This window comes from Mustela erminea, chromosome 4 (genome assembly GCF_009829155.1).
Source record: "Mustela erminea isolate mMusErm1 chromosome 4, mMusErm1.Pri, whole genome shotgun sequence".
NCBI lineage: Eukaryota > Metazoa > Chordata > Mammalia > Carnivora > Mustelidae > Mustela > Mustela erminea.
The window spans coordinates 64,543,616-64,568,597 of NC_045617.1; the positions used below are offsets into that span (position 1 = coordinate 64,543,616).

Here is a 24,982-nt window from a genome sequence, read left to right on the forward strand (position 1 = left end):
GGGTAATAGAATAGCAGTGAGTAGGTATATGCTGCTGAGAAGCTTAGAGGACAAGGAGCACCAAGAGGGTACAAAGGGAGCCTAAGATCCGTTGCATGTTTCTTCTTTGAAAGCCTTGGTTTGCTTTTAAGTAGTGGAAATCCCACCTGGAGGAGATGTGGGGTCTGGTTCGGAAGCTGGACACAGCATGGAGGCACTGGAAAGCCTGGCATTATCTTCACAGACCCCTCCGTACTGCTCTGGCAGTTATATCTACTTCCCCGAACAAATAGGCTTTGGGAGGCAGGGGCAATGTCTGTCTCAACCGCTGCTGGACCCTTGCTGCTGAGAATAACCAGGCAGCAAATGTCTGGTGCATGCTACTGAATGAAGGAATGAATGAGAACTGCTTAGCAGCCCTACTTAGTACTTACTACAGAGGTTTTTCTACCAAGGACTTAAAAGAGACTACAGGTATTTCCTTTTATGACCTAAAAATCCTCACTTAAAAAAATAATGTCTCTGCTCAGCGGGGAGCCTGCTTCCTCCCCTCTCTCTCTGCCTGCCTCTCTGCCTACTTGTGATCTCTGTCTGTCAAATAAATAAATAAAATCTTAAAAAAAAATTATGACTTCCTTCTCGTGCTCTAACGTACAATTTTAGTGCCTCTACAAACATGTGGTTAAAAAAAAATCAGTAAGAAAAATGAATATAATGAATCATAGGCAAAGAACAGATGACCTAGTTCAATCAGATTTCAAAGAAGATATGAAATAGAGAGAATGTAGCTCCACACGATTGCCCTCCACCATTCAATGTTTTAAGGACTCCTGCAGTTTGACAGCTCAAAATCTTTCTCAGATGGCATGGAAAAGGAAGAACATTAGTTGAGTGGGGCCCCGGGCCACCATGGGCTGGGAAGAGGGATGAGTAGGGCCCGGAAGCCCTGTAGAGAGCCAGAGGATGTGGAGGGCACGAGGTATACCCAGGAAGTTAGTCAGAGAGCTTCCAAGAAGGGAGGAAAAGGAAGAATCAATCAGACACCCTACCAGCTTGAACCACAGCCAGGAGCCTGGGTAGCTGTAACTCCCAAGTTCATTTCTCAGAATCAGTCTGCCAGCCAGCACCTTGGCCTCCCAGGGCTACCTTCCCTGAGGGCCTCAGGAGTGTTTTACTCCCCTCACCTTCTAGTACCTTGCACAATTCCTGCTCTACCCTGCCCTGCAGTCTGCCAATCCTCTGTGTTCTGCCTTTTCGGAGCTAACAAAGTCCCAGTCCCGACAAAAACAAGCTTCCACGTTGAAGTGACTTACGGCAAATATTCTTTGAAGTGATTTTTATACTTTTACAATAACCCTAGAATAATAGTGTCTTAACAAAGTGAAATCGGAGGGGCTTCAAGGAACCATGGTTAAACCCACGAGGGGATGTCCAGCCTGAGGATTCTTCAGTTTCCTCTTCTGTCCAGAGCTGCACTCTCAGTGAGGAGCCATTGGTTGCCTGACCGGTCGCACTCCAGCCATGCCGCCCAAATATTGCTTTCTAGGCTTCCTCATCTGTTTCTTCCCGACTGGGGTCGTAGGTAAGTGCTTCACTTCTTTTTAACTGCTCATGACTTTGTCATCTGAGTCTGCTCAAGGGACTGTTGAAAATGGCTCTACTTTTCCTGGCTTTGTCAAATTTTCAGCTTTCTTCTGACATGAAATGGTCAGAATAGACATGGAGTCAGTTTCTCTCTGCAGCCTGCATAACTCCAGGTGGACTTAATAAGTAGCCACGAAAGGGGAGACACTCAAGAAACTTCATATCCTGAGGAAGGAGAAACCTAGGGCTGGGCTGAGGGCCTGGAACCAAGATGGATCCCAGGCAAAATTTCACCTCAGTGTAGCAGTCATATAATGGCTCCTGGGAAGGTGGGTGAGTGGCCTTGGTGTGGGCTTTTCATTTGGGTCATTACATTCCATCACCATCATGGAAGGCACTGAAGATGCTATTTTTTTTTTTTTCACTACCATTTGCTTCCTCTGGAGCTCGGCAATGGGATGGGAGGGTATCGCTTGAGGTTTTACAGTCAGGAACACAGTTGTTCTAGAACTTGAGCGTGCATAAAAATCCTCACACTCCAGATTCAGAAGTTGACTTCTGGGCTCCACCTCTCCCATCTGCACTTCCATCAACTCCTTTAGGAAATCCTGATGCAGGCATCACACTGCCAAGTATTGCTAAGAACAACCGTGTCCGTGTTCATGTTCAAAGTTTTTCTTACTCCTTTATTTTAGAAACTCAGTCAGCCCATGAGTCTCTGAAGCCTCAGAGAGTACATTTCCAGTCTCGAAATTTCCACAATGTTTTGCACTGGCAGCCTGGGAGGGCTTGCACCAGCAACAGCAGTATCTACTTCGTGCAATATAAAACGTAAGTAATTTGAGCTTCCTCCAGCTGGGATCAAGATGGCCACCGGGAATATACGCTCTAGAAGACAGTGGAGTGTTAGGACCTTTTTTTCAGCCTCAGAGGGGTTAAGAAGAAGCAGAGGTAGGGACAGGAGTGTCTTGTCTCCTTAAATGCTGCCTGGGGACACAAAAGTCTCGATGATGAGCAGTCTGTTGGGGACACGCTTCATCCCTCAGAGACGTAGCACCGACACCTTACGAGCTGAGCCTCTGACTTCCCAGTGGAGCCTGGCACACAGTGGGGGTCTCTACATATTTATCTAGTGAATGTTGGGCACAAAGAGTTTAGCACGTAGTAGGTACTCAACCAAGCTGACGCTGTTGACAGTTGAAGAAGCTGCTGTGGGACACATGGGGATGAGTGCACAAAAGAGATTTTTAATCCAACAGTCACTTTTGAAAACTTAGAAAATTCTTTTCAAAAACAAGTGGCTCCTAGAACGTGCTGTGGCATGCTTCTCCCTGTGCTCTGTGGGCTGCTTCTGGGGGATCATTGCCAAAGCTCAGATATCATCAGTTCCCTTCCAGGATTGAGGCCAGGAGATCGAAGCTCCTGATTTGCTAATGGCGGGTATTCCCACTCATCCATTTCTGGGGGTTACTGGGGCTCCTCCTTCTCTTCAATATTTTGAGATGCTGGCTGAGAGATCCTGAGACAGCAGATATTACAGTTCCACATTCATGATTTTTCATTCAAAGCTCAGAAATCAGATGTAGCTGTGGACCGAAATAGCAGTTTTTATTCCATACCCTCAAATCCATGTCTCTCTAGACGGGAGTAGGTTCAAGGTCAGATTTTCCCATTAATTAATCTCCTGTTAATGTCACAAGAACCATTTCCAGAAGTCTTTCAGTCTTTAACTGTTGCTGCTTTTCTCAACAGATTTTGCATAACTGTAAAATGTATGCATCTTTACAATAAAGCTTTCTCTGTTCTAAAAATAGATCTGTGCATAGTGGGAGCTATTCCAGCATATAGAATGTAAGGCTTGGTGGGTCTTTTTTATACTTTCACCTTAGGTAATATAAATAGGGCCTATCAGTGGTCCAGTGTTGACAGTGGATTAGAAGTTGTTTAATGAAGATTAAACTTTAGGACCCTGTGGGAGAATTTTATACTCATAATTCTTCTTAAAGAGGGCTCCTCAACTTTATGAGATTCAGATTACTTGGATCCATTCCTCTCTGTATGATATTTTCAAGAGCACAATGCACATTTATATTTTTGAAGCCTCTCACTTTATTCTATTCCTTTCATGTGGATCTACTGTTAATATCCGTCCCACTTGGGATAGGACAAAAAATGAGGTATCACATTACCAAGAGAAACTAGCCACTATAGCTAAATTCAGCTAGCAAAGACCATAAATCAACAATAAATAACAATTAAAAACATCAAATTGTGCCCAATATATGTAACAGGTTTTGCTCTCACGGTATCCTTTGATAAAATGCCGCTGCTGCCACCATAAAATTTACAAAGTACAGTCACTGGAAGTATTCCTCATTATGTGGCTGGAAAGCTAGATTTCAGGTCTTTCCACAAGTATTTTGGGAAGACTTCTGCCCCAGCTTCTCATTTCTACCCTGTTCCCACCATCACTTATTGTGTCCTCTGATTTGTGACGGAAAATGAAGGGAGCCATTCCTCTTCCCTTCTGCCGTTGTACCGTCTCCTACTCTTGGGCTGAGTCAACCTATCTGCATCTTTATGGGCTTTTTTCATGGGCTCCCTTCCCTCACTCCTAGTTCCTGATTTCAGGGCTCCCTCACTGCAACCCCCACTCCATTTTCAACGAAAAGATTGACCAGATGTGTTGGGTAAGCAATACCTGAGATGAAAATTGGTAGCGACTTCTCAGAATTAGCCACATTACTCAACAGCAGGCCGATGAGAAGTGAAGAAAACCACAGGGTTGAAACTTCAGAAGCATTAAGGATGTGGGAAGCTAGTACTCAAAAGTGGCAGTTGGTTCATATACCAGAAGAAAAACTTCACTAAGTATTAAAAAACCCAAAACCCTTTTGCTACGATACAGAAGATGTCAGGCTTGAGTTTATCTTTCAGCAAGATAACGCTTTGATTAACAAGAATAAGAACTTTTTTAAAGATACTAGAGAACAGCCGGAAGCTTTCACAGGGGTACTGACCTTGGAGGACAAATCCCAATCGGTCTAAAAAATTAATAGACTGAAAAAATGGAAAACGTCTTCAATTGGGAAAACAACTACAACAACAACAACAACATCAACCCTCAGATCTTTTTCTTTTCCCTTCTGCAGGTACGGACAGAGACAATGGAAAAATAAAGAGAACTGTTGGGGTATTCTAGAATTCTTTTGCGACCTTACCAATGAAACATCAGATATACAGGAACCTTACTATGGGCGGGTGAGGACCACCTCGGCTGGGATCCACTCGGGCTGGACCATGACACAGCGCTTCACTCCCTGGTGGGAAAGTGAGTTCCCATGGAGTTTCTTTGCATTTGCTCTTCCTGCCCCTGAGTAAACCCACGGAGCAAGCTCAGTGCTTTGCTGAACTCTAGGCATCACGTTATTTGACCTAATTCTCAGAACATCCCTGGAAGATGGCTTTGACTAACCTTGTTTTATAGCCCATGAACTCAAGGTACTAAGGGTCCAGTGGTTGGCCGGTCTCATGGCTTATACCACCCAAGTCAGGATTCCCATTCTGCTGCATCTGACTGCAGGGCCACAGTCTAGTCTGCTGCCAGACTGCCAGCTCCTACGAGGAGAAGTAGTTTTACACAGCAGAAAAGGAGTCCTAATGCTTTTCCCGAGCATGGGAGTGAAGTTCCTGAAAATACACTTAGGAAATTAAGACTTCTGTTCATTCCCCCCAAATGGGAGAAGAGAAGTTTGCACTTATATCCATTCCTCAATGACATATATTCTTTTTCTAAGGTAGTCATAATCCTAGAATAATATCTAAAATGTAAATTATAAAATAAACCATTACCATGTAAGAGTAGACAAAAGGGTAAGAGAAAAAGAAAAGTGTTTAATGTATATATATAAAAAGACATGCATACCAAAGCAAGAAAGAAAATATGGGTATTTACTGCAGTCCTCATAATCACCATTAGCCATGAAGGTAGTTAATATTTATAACTTTTTACAATATTTTTTAAATTTTTTAAAAGATTTTATTTACTTTTTTGAGAGAGAGAGAGCATGAGAAGGAGGAGGGTCAGAGGGAGAAGCAAACTCCCTGATGCAGGATCGATCCCGAGACTCCTGAGCTGAAGGCAGTTGCTTAATCAACTGAGCCACCCACATGCCCCAACTTTTCTCACTATTAACTCAGTGTTCACTTTCATTCCAGCCAGTACCTCAGATCCTCATTCTAATGGAGTTGGGGTCCTTTTAGTCTTTTCCTGTGTTAGTTTAACATAACCTTACATTAATTTTTATCATTGAATATAGGAGCTGTAAGACGCACCACAGAGGATACCAAGCATACTTCTACCTGGCCCTTGTTATATAAATAGCAACTCTGCTTCTCCTTGATATTCAGAACCAGGGGCCCAGACAACACACAAGGACCTCATTTTCTCCTTGTTGGTTAAATGGCATGAAAAGCTCCTCATAGTCAGAAGGCAGCTTCGACTTCCAATTCTTTGAAACCACGGTTGTTATAATCAAGTGTATGGGAAACAAATCATTTCATGAGTCGTTCATCATATTTAATAGTAAGAATCAGCCCTCCCACTTCTACTTCTTATATCCTAGGCCAGTGAATGTCTATGAAAGAAAGAGCGCCATATATTATTGGTCACAAGATTAGAGCATATACCACCTCCCAAGGTCCTGTCTCTCAAACTGAGTTTTCAATTAGCCACTTTATCTTTCTGTGAAGTGGGGGTTTCTAAGTGAAGGGATATATCAGAGGGCCAAATATTCCTTTGGGTATGAGACTGACCTCACCTCTTCCTCATTAACTTGGTTCTTCTCTAGTTAAGCAATATATCCTCAAATATTATGCTCATGAATTAAATATCACTACATTCAGTGTAGGGTAGTCAACAGGAATGTTGATAAAAGCCCTGAAGCAGAGAAGACAAGTCTAGCATCAGGAAAGTGTCCATTCCACTGTCTCTTGTCCCTTCACCGTTAGAAGGGATAAAAAAAAAATCTACTCTATACAGTGAACTATACTAGAGGCTCAGCATTGGTCCTCCTTACAGGGAAGTTAGACTCTCAGTACTGTCAGCCCAGCTTTGCCCAAAGGAAGTCCATATGTTGAGTCTCTATACAGTCTCCATCCCTCTCACACTGCCATTTTGTTCCTGAGCCCGAAGAGCAAGTATGAGACACTGGAGAAATAAGCTTTCACTGCCTCCATGTAGAGTTTTTAAAACAACTTTATTGAGATATAATTATATTTTTTATGTCTCCATCAGAAAGGATGATATATAATTATATAATTGAGATATAATTTCAATTACCTATATAATGGGTACAATTCAGCAGTTTTTAGTATATTAATAGATATTACCACCTTCACGTAGAGTCAATTTTAGAACATTTTCATTACCTCAAAAAGAAACACCATACTCCTTGACTATCACCTTCTTTATTTCTTTCTTTCTTTATTTGACAGTGAGAGAGAGAGAGATCACAAGTAGGCATAGGGGCAGGCAGAGAGAGCGGGGAAAGCAGGCTGAGCAGCTCTGCTGAGCAGAGAGCCTGATGCGGGGCTTGATCCCAGGACCCTGGGATCATGACCTGAGCCAAAGACAGAGTCTTAACCCATTGAGCCACCCAGATGCCCCAGCTATCGCCTTCTTATTCTCTCATTTTTGCAGCCCCTTAGCCCAAGGCAACCACTAATCTCCTTTCTGTATGTACAGAGTTAGGGAACTCAAACATTCTTGACATTTCACATGAATGAAATCATGTAATATGTGGTCTTTTGTGACTGGCCACTTAGCATTTTCAAGGTTCACTCAACATGTGACTAAATAATATTTCAGTACATGAACATATCAGATTTTGTTTATCCATTCCTCAGTTGATGGACATTTGAATTGTTTTTACATTTTGGCTATTATAAATAGTGTTCCTATAAACATTCATGTACAAGTTTTGTGTAAACAAATGTTTTTATTTCTCTTAGGTATATACATAGAAGTGAAATCTCTAGGTCTCATGGTAACCCTGTGTTTAATCATTAGAGAAACTGCCAGACTCTTTTCCAAAGCCACTGCACCATTGTACATTCCCTTTAGCTATGTATGAGGTTTCCTATTTTTCCACAGCCTTAGCAATACCTCCCTGACTTTTTTTTTATTTCTTTTTTTATTTTTTTTAATTTCTTTTCAGTGTAACAGTATTTATTGTTTTTGCACCACACCCAGTGCTCCATGCAATCCATGCCCTCTTTAATAATACCCACCACCTTGTTCCCCCAACCTCCCACACCCCGCCCCTTCAAAACCCTCAGATTGTTTTTCAGAGTCCATAGTCTCTCATGGTTCACCTCCCCTTCCAATTTCCCTCAACTCCCTTCTCCTCTCCATCTTCCCTTTTCCCCCATGCTATTTGTTATGCTCCACAAATAAGTGAAACCATATGATAATTGACTCTCTCTGCTTGACTTATTTCACTCAGCATAATCTCTTCCAGTCCCGTCTATGTTGCTACAAAAGTTGGGTATTCGTCCTTTCTGATGGAGGCATAATACTCCATAGTGTGTATGGACCACATCTTCCTTACCCATTCATCCGTTGAAGGACATCGTGGTTCTTTCCACAGTTTGGCGACCGTGGCCATTGCTGCTATAAACATTGGGGTACAGATGGACCTTCTTTTCACTACATCTGTCTGACTTTTTGATTATAGCATCTTAGTCGGTATGAAGTGGTATGTATGTCATGTTTTTTGTTTTGTTTGTTTGAAAGAGAAAGAGAGAGAGAGAGAGAGAGAGCATGAGAGCAGGGAGAGAGGGAGAATGAGAAGCAGACTCTCCACTGAGCAGGGAGCCTGACACAGGCCTTGACCCCTGGACTCCGGGATCATAACCTGAGCTAAAGACAGACACTTAATGGAGTGGGCCAACTAGGTGCCCTCCTCATATGGTTTTGATTTTCATTTCCCTGATTAAGGATGTTACGTATCTTTTCATGTGTTTGTTGGCCATTTGTGTATCTCTCTTGGAGAATTATCTATTTAACTCCTTTGCCCATTTTTAAGTTGGATTATTTGTCTTTTTATTATTAAGTTATAAGAGTTCTTGATATATTATGATACTAGACCTTAGTCAGATATATGATTTTCAAACATTTTCTCCCATTGTGTGGTTTGTCCTTTCACTTTCTTGATGGAGTTATTTGAAGCACAAAAGCTTTTTTTTTTTTTTTTTTTTTAATTTTATTTATTTATTTTTTTATTATTTTTTTATTTTGATGAAATCCAATCTATTTTTCCCTGTTGCTCATGCTTTTGGTATATCTAAAAATCTTTTGCCAAGTCTAAGGCTATAGAGGTTTATCTTAAGTTTTCTTAAAATGAGTCTTACAGTTTTAGCTCTTATATTTAGGTCTTTGATTCATTTTGGTTCATTTTTGTGTATGGTGTAAGTGTCTACCTTCATTCTTTCATAAATGGCCATCCAGTTGTCCAGTGTCATTTGTTGAAAAGGCTATTCTTTTACCCTTGAATGATCTTGGTGCTCTTGGTGAAAATATATTAATCACAGACCTGTGTGTTTACTTCTAAACTTTCAATTTGTTTCCAATGATCAATGTGTCTTTCCTCATGCCAGTACCACCCTGTCTTTTTTTTCTTTTTTCTTAAGATTTTATCTATTCATTTGTGAGTGAGAGAGAACAAGTGTGAGGGAGTGGCAAAGAGAGAGGGAGAGACTTCCCACTGAGCTGGGAGCCCAATGCCAGGCTTGATCCCAGGACCCTGGGATCACGACCTGAGCTGAAGGCAGACACTTAACTGACTGAGCCACCCAGGGAACCCCACACTGTCTTGATTACTGCTGCTTTGTGGCACATTTTGAAATTGGAAATTGTGAGCCCTCCTACTTTGTTCTTCTTTTCCAAGATGGTTTTGGCTATTCTGGTCTCTTGCAATTCTATATCCGCCTAGATTTTTGAAAACTTCCTTTTGGTAAGTGTATTTTGCTTTGCATTCACCTGAACACAGAAATATTTGCTCAGAGGTCCATCCATATACTTCTTATCCAGACCTTCTGCCACCAACTGTGTACAGTGCTATAGCAATCCAGTTCTGGCCAGTACCCTCATGTCATGCAGAACCTTCTGGGAATCAGTTTTCTACTCTCCTTACTTAAGTTAAGTGGTCATGTAGGACTCCTCAAGATGCCATAACTATAGAGGAAGAAAAAGTAATAGAGCAGTAGATATAGTTGCACTGAACTACTTTCACAAACTAATTTGATGGTAAGAACTGCTAAAAGCTGGACTCCTAGAATCCACTTCCACTTAATGTTGGCACTTTATGATGTTCTACATCAGAAGACACCAGTTCAAGATAGGAAATTCAGGTCACATGTTTCCTTGGTATCACTTGATTCCAGTGTTCCATTTTTATCTGAGCTCAGGAAGTCTGGAAATGTTTCTCAAAAGGAAAATAGTTATTTTCTAAAGAGGGAATAACTTTGTGCCAAAAATCCCAGGACTCAGAACTGCCACAGTCTCTAAATAGCATCCTGATCTGCCACAGATAATTTGAAGATTGTTAGATTTCCCGGATCATAAAAGTGGCAGAGCTGCTTGTTTGCAACACGAACTAGTTGAGAAGTCTGTCATTTAGTCTGGGTCCTTCTCAAAGCTGAAAATCTTATGGATTACTTTGCAATGGGTAACACAACTAAATGTGGTATGTGTCTCCTACAAAATGCATAGAGGCCCAACAAACCCAGTGAAACTTTCTTTGCAGTAGAGGATGCAAAGTGAAGCAACTTGCCTTTCACTGGAGAGGAAATGTCTCAACAAACCCAAGAGGAAATTTAACTCCAACACTCAGGTTCAGTGTATCTTCCTTAAGCATCTATAGTGCATAGGACTTTAGGATATCAAGTTCAATCAGTATTGTATGAGCAGTTTAGTGGACCAACATGATATCCTGTGGTATAAAGATCAAAGACCCTGTAGATTATATGTGACAGAGATCCAGATGACAATGAAAGCCAAGTGGAAGGAAATTGTTCTGGTGCTTTCTAATTATTGAACAAAGGCAGGAAAAATTTCTCCAGCCAATAGCTATATTGATTGGCTCCAGAACAGAGATACTTCAGCTAAATAGCAATTATACCATGGTCACCACCTGAATAGGTTTGCAATTTTCCTTTTTATCATTCAAGATCCATCTCTTTTGGAAGAGGAAGGTATAATTAAAATAAATGAGTCAAGTGAGGAAGTGATACATCTCACTACCTCTGCACTTTTCAAGGTGTTTTGATGCACAAATTTTGTTCAAAAGAGAAACTCCATTGACTTCCACTTGACCTTCCTCCCATAATAACTTCCATGGATCAGGGAACAGGAATGGAAATGATATCTGTCAGTTGTTGTGTATTATCTCATTAAATTTACTTTTATTACCTGACCACTATAAGAACACACTATAAGAGGCATTCTGAGTTTGCAAGATAATTATCAACTCAGAATCAGGGTCCCATTTCTGGCCAGAGTCTGTACTTACCTTTCTCCAATTCACAGTTATTCTCTAGGTAAAGATGAAAGATTTATCATAAAACTAGTAGCATTATTACTTCTCTTGCCTTCCAAATCTCACCCTAGAGATCTAACTAGTGCAATGTCTAATTAAATCCCAAACTAATTAGATCATGTCCGGAATGTTTGATGCATTGGAATTTAGAAAAAAAGCATCTTTAGTTTTGCAAATCTTCAACTAGTAGAAGAATGGAATGGGAATTGAGCAAACTATCCATGGCATCCAGCACAGTATTTCTTGGAATAACACGAGATTCAAGCCCAATACACTCCACCAATTCTTTGGTTGAGGAAAAAGAGACTTTATGACCAAGCTGGTATATGACAAAGAGGGAGTTTGCAGTGTAGGTTAATTGCTATATTCAAGACTAGAAAATAGGTCAAGTTCAAATTTGTTCCTCAAACAAAGCTTTCTTGAGTGTGAGCCACTAGGTTAGTTGATAAGATTAGCCAGAGACATTGGCTGAGATGAGCGTTGACTCAATTATATTTTAATTGAAATAGTGTTGCATTGAGAAGGGTTTGTGTTCTTTCTGTATGACTCTCCTATGAAGGATAAAAGCCCCCAAAACTAAAAAAGCCTTCTGCCAGGACTTCTTAAGAAGAATAGGAAAGCAATGTGTAACACAGTCAAAACTGGAGCGACTCTTGTGGAAGAGATAATGAGACCCCTGCTCACTTGCCTGTTTCCTTACCTCCAGCTTTGCCTCTCTTGCCACAGGTCCTGAGGCTTTCTGAAAATAATGTTTTGAAAAACACGTTGCTAGGCTATAAGGACAGCATGTTCCTAGAGTCTGTGATACAGGCCTAATGAATCAACTAGCTGCATTGACTCACCTGAGATGTGTTTCTGAACATTCGGGTGTGGTTTTAGGTTAAAGGGTTCTGGCTCCTGGTTATCTATCTAGGGACAAAGCAACATTAAAAGAAATTCTTAAGTTACAGCGGCATTTGAGGCTCAGTATGATTTCAGTATTTTTTAAAACCATATTTTCTTGAATTAGAATGAGCTGTGGAGTTTTGGAGTAGACCTGATTTTCTAATGGAGTGACTTAAAGTCAGATTAAATAATTACCTTGGCTCCACTCATTCTGCAAGTATTTATGAAGCACTTACTATGTTCCGGGCATTATACTAGGTCTTGGGGAGAAAATAGCAAGCACAGCAGACACAAAGAAGTTTCTTTCTTCATAGAGATATCTGTTTAATGAAGAAGACAGACTTTAATAAAATAATAATACAAATAAACATCACATGACACTAATGGCAGGTGGTACAAAGGAGATCCACAGTCATATCAGAGCCTTGTCAAGGAGGGACCTGATCAGGGATGTTAGGAAGAGCATCTCTGGAGAAATGACACTTGAGCTGATATCTAAAGATGAGTAGAGGTTAACTAGACAAAAAAAAAAGTTGGAAGATTTCCAAGCAAAGGGAATAACATTGGCAAAGGTCCTCTGGCAGAAGGAAGCAGGCCAAGTATAAGAGTCTGAAAGACAGACACATGCTGAAGAAGAGCGGGCAGGAGGGGTGTAAAAAAAGAGGGGACTGGAGAGAGAGACCAAGAATGAAAATTTTCTATTAAGGAGTTATGACTTCTTCCATAAAAATGTAAAGTGATTTTTTTTTTTTAAGATGTATTTATTTCGGTGCCTGAGTGGCTCAGTCTTTGGCTCAGGTCATGATCCCCAAGTCCCAGGATTGAGTCTCGCATCAGGTTCCCTGATCAGCAGGGAGTCTGCTTCTCCCTCTGCCCTTCACCCCACTTGTGCTCTCTCTAGCTCTCGCTCTGTCTCTCTCAAATAAATAAATAAAATCGTTAAAAAAAATAAAGATTTGTTTATATTAAAGAGAGAGAGCATACATGAGTCAGGGAGGATTTGAGGGAAATAATCTCAAGCTTACTCCCCTCTAAGCACGGAGACTGACATGGGGCTGGATCTCACCACCCGGAGGTTATGACCTGAGCCAAAATCAAGAGTCAGACACTTAATTGACTGAGCCACTCAGGCGTCCCTGGAAAAATATAAGGTAATTTTAATCAGGAATTACATGATCAGACTTGTGTATTGAAAAGATGACTTCAGCTATATTTAGAAGTATAGATCAGAAAAAGAAGATCAATTGAGTTAGTGAGTTCTTGTAATAGTCTGTAAGGGTCAGGATTTGGCTTGAATTAGGATAATGGAAAGGACTATAGAAAATTTATCATTGAAGAGACATTTGGTAAGAAAAATTGGTAGGGCTTGGTGGTGGGTTGCATGTAGAAATAAGGAAGAAGGACATGTCAAAGATGACTTCCAGGCTTCTGGCTTGCATAATTGGATAAATCCCTGAGATTTTTTTTATGAGGTTTGATGAAAAAAGACAAGTTTGATGGGGTACAAAGTATTGGAGATCATAGGTCAATTCTGAATATGTTGAGTTTAACATGTTTTTCAGATATCCAAGGGAAATATCTGTGCATATATCCCCAGCTCTCTAAGACATACATTTGCATATAATACAATGGGCATGGATAGGACTGCCTAGGCAGGAAGAAGTATTGAGAAGGAATGTTGGTAAGGTCAGGTATTGAAAGAATCTCAACAAATGACGCCTGAGTAGGTATCTCACAGGGAGAAATAGCCAACAAGGTAGGAGGAAACCAGAGGACTGATATATGCTCCGGGAAGATAGTGTTCAAGGAGAGAGTACTTGAGTAAAATGGCCTTGTAAGGTCAAGTAGTCTTAAACTGTCCATTGTAACACAATCACAGTTGAGGGCAAAGGTTAAGAATGGTCACTCAGTTACAAAGCTCAGCATCTTAGATGACACTCCAGGAGCTCCTGTGATGTCTGCAGCCAGGCTCACTGGTATCCTAGGCCAATACTTAAAGTATATACTTCACCTGTATTTAAGATTAAGATGAAGTATCACATTGAGCAACCAAATCTAAGATGATGAAGGTACACATTCAAAGGACAGGTTCTACATGCATATGATTAAAAGAAAATTCTTCAGTAATAATAACTTGGGTTAGAAGGGGCAAAGACTGGTCAGCTTACACAAAAATATTTTAGTGAAAAAGAGATAATATAATCTTACCAGTATTCATCTTTAACAAATGTCTGCCAATTGAAGTATGTCTAAACTCTGAGACATGTTAGTAAAAAAGGACTGAATTTTTTGGTCTTTGGTTTTTTGTTGCTAGATATGTGACAAGAATGTTAGAAATACATTTTTTATCTAGGAGAAAATTAAACATACATCAAACTAGCCTACAAAACTAAGCAATAACTCTTCTCTCAGTTTGCAAGGGATAGACAAAGGGTCTGTGGTCACTAGAATTTGGAACATGGAAATCACAAAGAGGATTAAATACCAACCACTTCACAGAATTAAAGTGTAAACAAAGGGGAAATCCTTCACTAAGCAATTTGGCAAAATTCCTGACATTTGACAAGTGGATTAACAACTTTTGGTTTCAGATTAAATGGGGTGGGAGTTTGTGTGGGTAGAAACTGTCCTCTTCTAAAATGCTTTTAAGTCTGGATAAAATATTTCACATTCTCTTATAGAAGAACATGAGAGAAAGGAAAGGAAATTTCCAGGGGCCAAAACAAAGTAGCTGGAAACCAGAAGGAAAACCAGAGGATAAACAAAGTAAAGCCTTATTGTCCTGAGAGTATTTTTCTAGTTTGGGAACTAGACCCTGAGTGGTAACAGCCATTCCTGGGGCAGAGGACCAGGTTGTCGGCGAGCACAAGGTGGAGAGTTACAACTAGTACCCTCACAAAACCTTGAACACTTGAAGGGCTCCTATAAATAAAAGAGCAGACTAGGAAAAGCCCATCCAAGAAAGAGGAAACAAAGGAGGGCATATGTTTCAGTATTGACTCTGTTACCAATTAGGTATTTCCTAGATTCATAAAGCCTTGAGATTTAAATATAATCCAACTTTGTGTTTCAGAAAACACCAACTTGAGGTTGAATCAGGTTGATATGGCCTCAGAACAGCTTGCAGACACAAAACCAAATGTCAGAGTTCAGAGGAATGTAACATGAATAGGGTCATTTGATCTGTGTCCACAGTGTAGTTCAGTGAAGTTACCTATGGTCTAATTGAGACTAAATAAGACAATAAATCTTGTTCCCCTATCCATTTACAAAATCAAGTCTGGCTGGCTGAAAAACTATAAAACTCAGCAGCTGTAGCTTGTAGGCCAAAGTGCCTGCTTCTATTTTTGTCAAGAAAATTCTGATGTAGCATAATCACACCCATTCATTTACATTTTGCCTGCAACTGCTTCCATGCTACAAAAGCCATGGCAAAGTGAAGTAGTTACAACAGACACATATACTGCCCGAAAGCCTGAAGTATTTATCACCTGACCTTTTACAGAAAATGTCTCCTGACTACTATTCCATAAGATAACATGAGAGAATATTTTCATGACTTTGGGATAGGCAGATTCCTAAAAGTACTAATGCTGAAGGAAATGACTAATAAATTAAGCTACACTAAAGTTAAGAATTTCTATTTATCAAAATATACCATTAAAATAAATAAAATGCAAGTCACAGAAGATATTTACAATGTCCCTGATAAAGGATTATATTTGGAATGTACAAAGAACTCTTACAAATCAATAAGAAGAAGACCAGACAACCAATTTAAAAATGAGCAAAATACTTGAATAGCTCTTTGCAAAATAAGGCATCCAAATGGCCGATAGACACATGAAATTCCATTAGTCCTCAGGAAAATGCAACTCAGAAACACAGTGAATTGGTATTATACACTTACCAGAATGGCCAAAATTAAAACTTGTAAAAAATAATATTGTCAAGTTATAATGTGAAAAATAGGAACTTTCATATACCACTTAATGGAATATAAATTGGTGTGCCCACTGAAACATGGGAATATCTATAAGAACTAAACCTATATAAAACAACCTAAGCCTGTGAATAAATTGCAATAGTCATACATTTAAATACTACATAGCAGTGCTCGCTTCGGCAGCACATATACTAAAATTGGAACGATACAGAGAAGAATGAATACTGTTATGCTGAAAATAAATTAAAAAATGATTTTAATAAAATACTACACAGCAACCAAAAGAACAAACTCTTAATACAGCAACATGGATGAATATCTATATATATAATCTACATAGATTCCTATATATATAATATATAATATCTATATATCATATATATTCACATATATATATTAGGTTGCTAGGGCTGCCACAGGATACCACAGAATGCCACAGAATGCCTACTTAAACAACAGAAATTTACTTTCCCTCAGTTCTGAGGCTAGAAGTCCAAGGCCAAAGTGTCAGCAGGTTTGATTTCTTCCAAGGCCTCTCTCCTTGGCTTTCTCTCTGTGTCCTCACATAGCCAGCTCCCTCTGCTCATGCATGCCCATGTCTTTTACAGACACCAGCCATATTGGATTAGGGCCCACCCATACCACCCATGAAGTCATTCTGACTTCATTTTACCTTAATTACCTCTTTAAAGGGCTTATCTCCAAATACGGTCATATTCTGAGGTATGAGGGATTAGAGCTTCATCCGATGAATTCTCAGGGGATACAATTCAGCCCATAATTTCATATGTACATATATGTATATATGAAATTTCATGTATACATCTATAGTGAAAGAAGCCAGACACAAAAATAGTATGTATTGCATGATTTCAAAAACTAATGTATTTGGGAGCACCAGAGTGACTCAGTCTGTTAAGCGTCCAACTCTAGATTTTGACTCAGGTCATGATCTTGGGGCCATGGGATCGAGCCCCACAGCAAGCTCCATACTCAGTATGGAGTCTCCTTGAGATTCTCTCTCTCTCTCTCTCTCTCTCTCTCTGCCCCTCCCCTGCTCAGGTATGCATATGTTATCTTTCTCCCTCAATGAATGAATAAAATCTTAAAAAAAAAAAAAAAGAAAGAAACAACTAATGTATATGGTGATGAAGTCAGGACAATTGTGGTCATCATCTGGGGCTAAGTAATGGGAAAGAACATGAAGGAAGTTTCTGGAGTGCTAATAATGTCCTGTTTTTAAGCTATTCAGGAGTGTTTATTTGTAAAGATTGGTTGAGCCATATGATTTACTTATATAGGATTTATTTATTTGTAAATATCTCTTATAGGTCAATAAAAGTTTATTTAAAATTTAAAAATTCATACTTCCTGGTTGGGGAGATAGCATGATCATGAAGATAGATGTACCCAGGTCATTCTGACCCCTGCAACTTCCCCAAGCACAGGGAACTCCACTGCACTCTTTCTGTTGGTAGGGGGTTGTGTTCAGGCTTTCCTCTGATTTAAAAAAAAAATTTTTAAGTTAAATTTTAAAAATTCAAACAAAAGCAACAAAAAAGAACGTATCAACTTTAGACATGTGCTCACAATAAAAACACAAGGGAGCAGATCAGTATAAGCAAATTTGGAACAAACAGTTACCTAGTGGACTACCCTTTCAGGTATTTATAATAGTGGAAGCCGATAGCAAAGTAAATAAAGACATAGCAGAGGAAATAAAAGCATAATCAAAGTACAAAACATTTTTTAAGGACCAGATTGTAAAAGACCCAAATAGAGCTCATTAAAATGAAAAATAAATCATTGAACTAAAAGAAAATGTAATTTGGGGAATTTAAAAGTCAGTTCAGGGACTCCTGGGTGGCTCAGTTGGTTAAGCAGCTGCCTTCGGCTCAGGTCATGATCCCAGCGTCCTGGGATCGAGTCCCACATCGGGATCCTTGCTCAGCGGGGAGCCTGCTTCTCCCTCTGCCTCTGCCTGCCATTCTGTCTGCCTGTGCTCGCTCTCTCCCCCTCTCTCTCTCTGATAAATAAATAAAATCTTTAAAAAAAAAATAAAAGTCAGTTCAGACATGGCTGAAAAGTAAATTGGTGGGATGGAAAATAGGTCTGAAAATAAGAAATTCTAACAGAAGTTGAATTGAAATTCCAGAAGATGAGCATATATATCTCTCTATTCACCTGTCTATATTATCTTTCTTATCTGTCAAGAATGGTTAATTTTTAAGAATTATAAAAGATATGAATCTATAAAGTAAAAATATGTAACGAATATCAAAGGAGATGACAACAACAATATCCATCAAACAATTAATTCCACCTAGGATTATTATAGTTAATCTGAGGAAAACTGAAGTGACCACTAATTTATCCAATAGTCTTTCCTAATTCATAATGATCTAGTTAATGATATCAAGATAAAAGGACCAAAAATTCTCTCTCTGGATCATTCCCATGCTAATGTATAGAATTGTGTATAGAATAACATAATCTTGTAGAATGGATTTTATAGCAACATGTTCAAACAGTTTTAAAGCTACTATGAAATTTTGCATCTTTTAAGAACCTACAAAACAGGGCACCTGGGTGGCTCAGTCATTAATTGGCTGCGTTTGGCTCAGGTCATGATCCCAGGGTCCTGGGATAGAGCCCCCAGTCGGGGGCTTCTCCCTCTCCCACTCCCCCTGCTTGTGTTCCTTCTCTTGCTGTGCCTCTCCCTGTCAAATAAATAAATAAAATCTTTAAAGAAAAAAAAAAGAACCTACAAAATATTTGCCCTACTCTAAGATCTCCACCCAAATAACTTTTTACACTTCATTTCCCAAAACAATCGCATGTGCTGGGGAAATGACTGATCAATTTCTCCTTAAAGCTGAATCAGAAGGTATGGATCTTGGCAAAGAAAAAATTATCTTTAAAGAAACTTCTCAGACATTCCTATTTTAGGTTTCAGCAGTATCCCTTCATAATGATTTCGGCCAGATCTCTGAATTTAATCGTGACTTGTTATCTACAATGTGTCCATGTGAAATATTATATTTTTTGAATGATTTGTCAAGTTTTCCTATTCTTTCTCCAGCAAGAATAGATCCTCCAGTCATGAATATGGCCCAAGTTAATGGATCTTTGTTGGTGATTCTCCATGCTCCGGATTTACCATATAGAGACCAAAAAGGAAAAAATGTATCAATAGAAGATTATTACAAGCTAGTATACCGAGTTTTTATAATTAATAATTCACTGGAAAAGGTAAGTTCAGGTGAATAGATAAGTTTGGTGTTTTTCTTGTGTTCACTTAGGTAACATTTTAGCTTTAAAGTATGTCTTCTCTTCTGCCACTCAATCCCCTCTTACTTTTCTTAACCTTTTTTTAAGTTCCTTCTCACTTCCACAATCACTGATAAATAATTAGCTCTTGGCATCACCATTACAACTCTTGTGTATGTCTATCTGTGTTTGTGCCTTTGTTCAGCTGGTGTCCACTTAATCTTGCTTGCATATCTAAAGATTACTGTTAATTATATTTAATTTCATTTGGTGACCATGCATACTCATTTTTATGGATTTTACACAAACTGTTTTTTTTTTTATTTTTAATGCTCAATGATTGACTAGTTGTATATAACAGTGCTCATCCCAACATGTGCCCTCCTTAATACCTATGACCTAGTTACCCCATCCTCCCACTGCCCTCCCTTCTGTAACCCTCAGTTTGTTTCCCAAAGTCCAAAGTCTCTCATGGTTTCCCTACCTCTCTGATTTATTCCCATTCAGTTTTCCCTCCTTTCCCCTGTGGTCCTCCGAGCTATTCCTTATGGTCCACATATCAGTGAAACCATATATTTGTACTTCTCTGCTTGACTTATTTCACTCAGCATAATCCCCTCCAGTTCTATCCATGTCGTTGCAAATGGTAGGTATTCATCCTTTCTGATGGCTGAGTAATATTCCATTGTGTATATGGACCACATCTTCTTTATCCATTTGTCTGCTGAAGGGCATCTAAACTCGGTCCACAGTTTGGCTATCATGAACATTGCTGCTATGAACATTGGGGCACACGTTTGAAGTGACTTTTGCATCATAGTGTTATGTCTTTATGCCAACTTTGCTATAATATTTTAATCCACCTTCAGTACCTTTATCTTGTTTGATGATTAACTGAATGTTCCTCTTCAGTATGCATTTAAGGCAGGGTTCCTTTAGTTCTAAGCAACAGATACCTATTTGAACTGGTTCATCTGGGAGGGGGGGCAGCTATTAAGAGGTAACAAGTGAACTTAGGGACAGACAGATGCAAAAAAGAAAGTACTGCCAGGCTTGGAAGTCTGGGAAGGACAAATGGAGAAGTGGGTCTTAAAGGATCTGAGTTCATCCCTCTGGCCACATGTTTGTGTCTTTAGTGGTCTCCATGTCTCCTCCATTCTCTTCACAGTCCAAATTCTTGGAAAAGAGACTCTGGCCACTGGGTCAGCCAGTCAGCAGCCCTCATGTTGCATGTACACAACCATGATCTCTCCCTTTATCAAGCTCTGAATGAGGACTCTGGAGGACTATGTGTCTGGGAAGAAACCCTATAATCTAGCTACTGCCAAGACTATGGACAACTTACTAATTTTATAAAAAATAGAGCAAATCAGTGACTAACCAGAAACTATTTATCATCTTATTTTGCCCCTTTATGTATAGGAGCAAAAGGTATATGAAGGAGCTGGCAGAGTTGTCGAAATTGGAGCTCTGACACCTGGCTCCGCTTACTGTGCGGAGGCTGAAATTTATCAACCCATGCTAGGCCGAAGAAGTCAGAGAAGTGAAGAAAGATGTGTGGAATTTCGTTGAAGGGGTATGGAGTGCTCCCCAACATGGCAATCAAAAGCTTTCTGAGAGTGGGATGACTCATTGTTGAAGCATCTTACTGAAAGCTGTGTTTATATTTCCTTGATGCGGTGTTCACTATTACACTTTGGGGAGCGCTTTGCTTATCCATTCTTTCTTCCTTTACATTTTACTATAAACTGATTTAGGCAACACCACTCCAAACATTGGAATTAGGGGCGCCTGGGTGGCTCAGTGGGTTAAAGCTTCTGCCTTCAGCTCAGTTCATGATCTCAGGATCCTGGGATTGAGACCTGCATCAGGTTCTCTGCTCAGTGGGGAGCCTGCTTCCTTCTCTCTCTCTCTGCCTGCCTCTCTGCCTACTTGGATCTCTGTCTGTCAAATAAATAAATAAAATCTTTTAAAAAATTGGAATTAAAAGAGGAGATGGGGAATAAAGGGCTCTCTGAAATACAGAACTTTATTTCTCAATGTAACATTCTAACAACAATCTGCATTGCTCTAAGACAGCTAAATAAACACTCAAGGGCCAAAGTAAGAGCAGACATTTATTTAACAAAATATTGTTGGATTCATTTTTTTAAGGTAACGTTATAGGCAAAAACAATTCTGAAGCAATCCTTTTTCAGTCTCTACTGAGACAGTTAACTTGACATACATAGGCCAACTTTTACATAAATGGAACTTTTACATGAATGAATATTTTCCCGTACATTTCCTATTTCATATGAATATACTTTTTCATACATTTCTATTATAAAATATTTCTACTTAGTGAACTAATATTTTCTTTTAAATTCTATGTAAATAAAAACAGTATTTGAAATAAAAAACTTCTCATGATCTCTGGATTAATACCTAGATTAATATTGACAATAATATCTAAGCACCAAAGGAATCCTATGCAATATAATTTCCTTCATTTAATATATACTCAGATTAAGGTTTTCTTTTCTGTGTTGGCTTTGTTTCTTGATATTGCCCTAAAATAACTTATTCTTATTCTCAAAATCGAGTAATATCTTTCAGCAACAAAGTAAAAAGAAATTTGACTCCAATTTATACCATACCCACTACTCAATCATCCTGGGCAAAGGGTCTCTTGCTGGTGGCACTTTCATATTCTCTATATTCAAGGATGTTATGAATGACATTTTGACTGGTGGACGTAGATGGTGGTTGGGAACCAGATAGAGAAGTAGGCTTGGAGCTGAAAGCACACAATGGGTGGTAGGTTTATTTGGGAGAGGGGCTGGAGTAAACAGAGATTATAGAGCCAGAGAAAACCCATCAGAGACCCTCCAGCAGCTCCGCTGTCCCCTGAGCAAAGGTCTGTGGTTTAAGGCTCAGTGAGGGAACAAAAAGCGGTTTTCTCTACTTTGGGCTTAATCTTGTATATGTGTTTAAGGTTGTCTTTCTTGTGAAGAGCTATATATCAGAGAATAGTTGTACAGTTCCTCATTAAAACTGCTCCAAAATGTAATAAAGATATAGTAAATGCTTCTTGTTATATACAACTACACACAATAATAGATAGACTAAAAATTACTCAGAATTTCATGGAGGGAGAGAGTAAGAAACAAAGCAAAAGCTAGATAATTAGTTTCACTGCTTTTCGATATGACCAGAAAAAAATGAATTTGAGCATAGCTCCAGAGATAATCTCAACCCAATATGGAGAACTAACATAAAAATGGATGAAGGGGTGGCCATTTCTCCAGGTACAGCCCTCAGCAGGGCCAGGATTCAGTCCGTACAAGTGTCCATTTGCATATACGTTATATCTTTAACCCTCACATCTGCCACAAGGCATTCATGATTATCCTGAAATAGATGGTCACTTACTTTACAGGGGAGCCTCTGAGAGATTGTGATTTGACAAGGGCCAAGACCACATCTATCTGCTCCACAGCTTAAGCACTTTTATCAGACCCTCTAGAACTTACTCTGGGATTTTGTACAGACAGATATCCCCTTAATCTCCTAGTTAAAATTCCTTTTATTTACAAAAAAAAAAAAAAAGGTTATTTGAGAAAAAGAGAAAGGGCCGGGGGAAGGGGCAGAGGGAGAGAATCTTCAAGGAGACTCCCTGCTGAGTGCCTAGCCTAAACTGGGGCTCGATCCCATAAGATCATGACCTAAGCCTCAACAAACAGCTGGATGCTTAGACAATTGAGCCATCCAAGTGCCCTCAGAATTCCTTTTTTATATGTTGGTTTCATTTTTTTCTTTAATATTAGCTGCTATATTAAAGGACAGTGTTGACTTTTAGGACAAGAGAGCAGTAGAGGCAGGAAGATTCGATGGGACAACTGGGCAGCTGGTGGGTAGCCATCTGCTTTTAGGGACAAACAGAGCAGCACCAGTAGTTCCTGTTTGTCCTGAATGGTTGGAAAGTATGTATTAGAAAGATCTAAGTCTATGCAGTTATTAGCAAATGTTCCCTTGTTGGCAAAACCCATCTCCAAGTTGCCTTGAAGGCTAGTGCCAATAATTTCTATGGTATCTTGATTTTCAAGAAGTTCAGAAATTTATTTTATAACTGAAGACTCAATGTTTTCAAGGCAAAAAACAAATCTAAAACATCAAAAGCCAAAATCAACAACAATAGCAACCAAACAACCCAATGAGTTGAAAAGCTGATTTAGAATGAACTCTTTTAGAATGAAGCCTTTTAAAATTATACCATAGAAATTCTTACATCAAACTGTATGATTCCCTTTAACTATATGCCATTTACTCAGAGGCAAAAGTGAACTTGATGAATAGAACATTTTTTATTGTTTCAGTGGATTTTCTTTTGTTTATTTTATCATGCTTTTGGGATCACATTATCCAGAAAGAAAAGTGGACTTCTGTGTCTTAACAATAATGAACTTACTACAAACCCCAGTGCTTGGTGTTGTCTGGACTGAAAAGCAAGAACTGATCTCTACAGAAGAGGAGTGATCCTAAGAGAGGGACCTTGAACCCAATGCCCCAAAGATCTCAAAAATTTTTTTTAAAAGCTAAGACCTCAATCCCTTTCAGCACTTCAGTGATAGCTAGCCTCTCTTTACTTACCTCCTGGGCCTGCTGTGGGCAGGAGCTGGTCCATTGGCATTCTTTCCCCTGTCTAGGCCTTCCTCCTCTCTGACCCCCTGTTGGTGACAGAAAGCAACCATGAGCCAATTCTGCCAGATATTTGCATTGGGGCTTTTTATCTTTTAAAGATTATTCTGGAACAATATGCTATGCCTTGAGTAAAATTAATTCTAGACATACTGAGCAACTGGAAATATATATTTTAGGTAGAAAAGGCCTGTTCCCTGCCTTTGAAATCATACCAAGGCTGATGATCCTGGAGATGGGTCCGTTTAATCCTGTTCAAGGACTAGGAAGGTGGGAGGTGGTTGGAAAAGGCAGCAAGCACAGCAGCTAGTTCGATCACTGCAGAGCTGGTCCTTGCTTCCCAGTCACTCTCATATCATCCACCAACTCCAAGATTGCCACATAATGGCTCCCATAGCTCTGCTCTTCTTTTTTGCTCTGGTTTGTCACCTTATCAAGGGGGTTTCCTCATCCCCTACAGCCATAGCACCTCCACTTGCTGGGATCTGACTTAGGAGGGAAAACAGGGTTCTTCTCAAATATTGAGAGCAGAGGAGAGAACTCTGCTCTTTCCTCTGGGATCACACACTGTGAGGATCAGCTAAATGTGGAGTTGCCACCGGCCAAATTTCCCACCCGATTAAGCCCATTAGAGACTGAAGTGAACACAAGGAAAGCAGAGCAGAGATGGAGAGGAAAGACTTCTGTGCTCTTCAGGTAAATGAGGCCGAACTTTGACTTAAGTGAGCAAATAATTTGCTTCCCCTCCCCTTACTTTATTTTCACTAAATTTCTATTGCTTTCAACCCAGAGATCCTTGACTAGTAGAATAAAACAACAAGTTCTGTATGGCATGAATTGTGTGCTGTAAGTAAACTTTCTCTGTGTCTGCTCTAACCTTTAAATGCTCAGAGGAACATTGCTAGAAAGTGTGTCTTTCTACAGATGATAAAATTAATGCAGTTTGGGCTTGGGAAAGCCCTACAAATGTGTATTATTCTTTTTAGGGTTTTATCAAAAATGAGGTTAGCCACGGCCTTACATGTTCAGCAAATTTAAC

The 24,982-nt window shown here is 39.5% G+C and overlaps 1 protein-coding gene, 1 long non-coding RNA gene and 1 pseudogene across 2 annotated transcripts; 2 read left to right on the forward strand and 1 right to left on the reverse strand.

Annotated features, from left to right (window-relative positions):
- The first annotated feature begins 1,091 nt into the window (after positions 1-1,091).
- On the forward strand, positions 1,092-21,099 carry IL22RA2 (interleukin 22 receptor subunit alpha 2). Its single transcript, XM_032339400.1, has 5 exons — positions 1,092-1,561; positions 2,259-2,394; positions 4,716-4,894; positions 19,076-19,245; positions 20,686-21,099. The coding sequence occupies exons 1-5, from the start codon at positions 1,501-1,503 to the stop codon at positions 20,833-20,835; spliced, it is 696 nt and encodes a 231-aa protein (XP_032195291.1). The 5' UTR covers positions 1,092-1,500; the 3' UTR covers positions 20,836-21,099.
- LOC116588410 lies at positions 1,986-11,902 on the reverse strand. The gene is made up of 2 exons (XR_004284931.1): positions 11,863-11,902; positions 1,986-3,149 (listed from the first exon to the last, which is right to left on the reverse strand). It is a non-coding gene; the product is annotated as an uncharacterized LOC116588410 (long non-coding RNA).
- Positions 17,358-17,496, forward strand: LOC116589638 (annotated as a pseudogene).
- Positions 21,100-24,982: the final 3,883 nt, after the last annotated feature.

Coding starts and splice junctions, on each gene's coding strand:
- IL22RA2 (XM_032339400.1), top strand. CDS start 1,501: ATGCCGCCCAAATATTGCTTTCTAGGCTTCCTCATCTGTTTCTTCCCG. Junction 2,395..4,715: donor TACTTCGTGCAATATAAAAC/GTAAGTAATTTG, acceptor TCCCTTCTGCAG/GTACGGACAGAGACAATGGA. Junction 4,895..19,075: donor CTTCACTCCCTGGTGGGAAA/GTGAGTTCCCAT, acceptor TTCTTTCTCCAG/CAAGAATAGATCCTCCAGTC.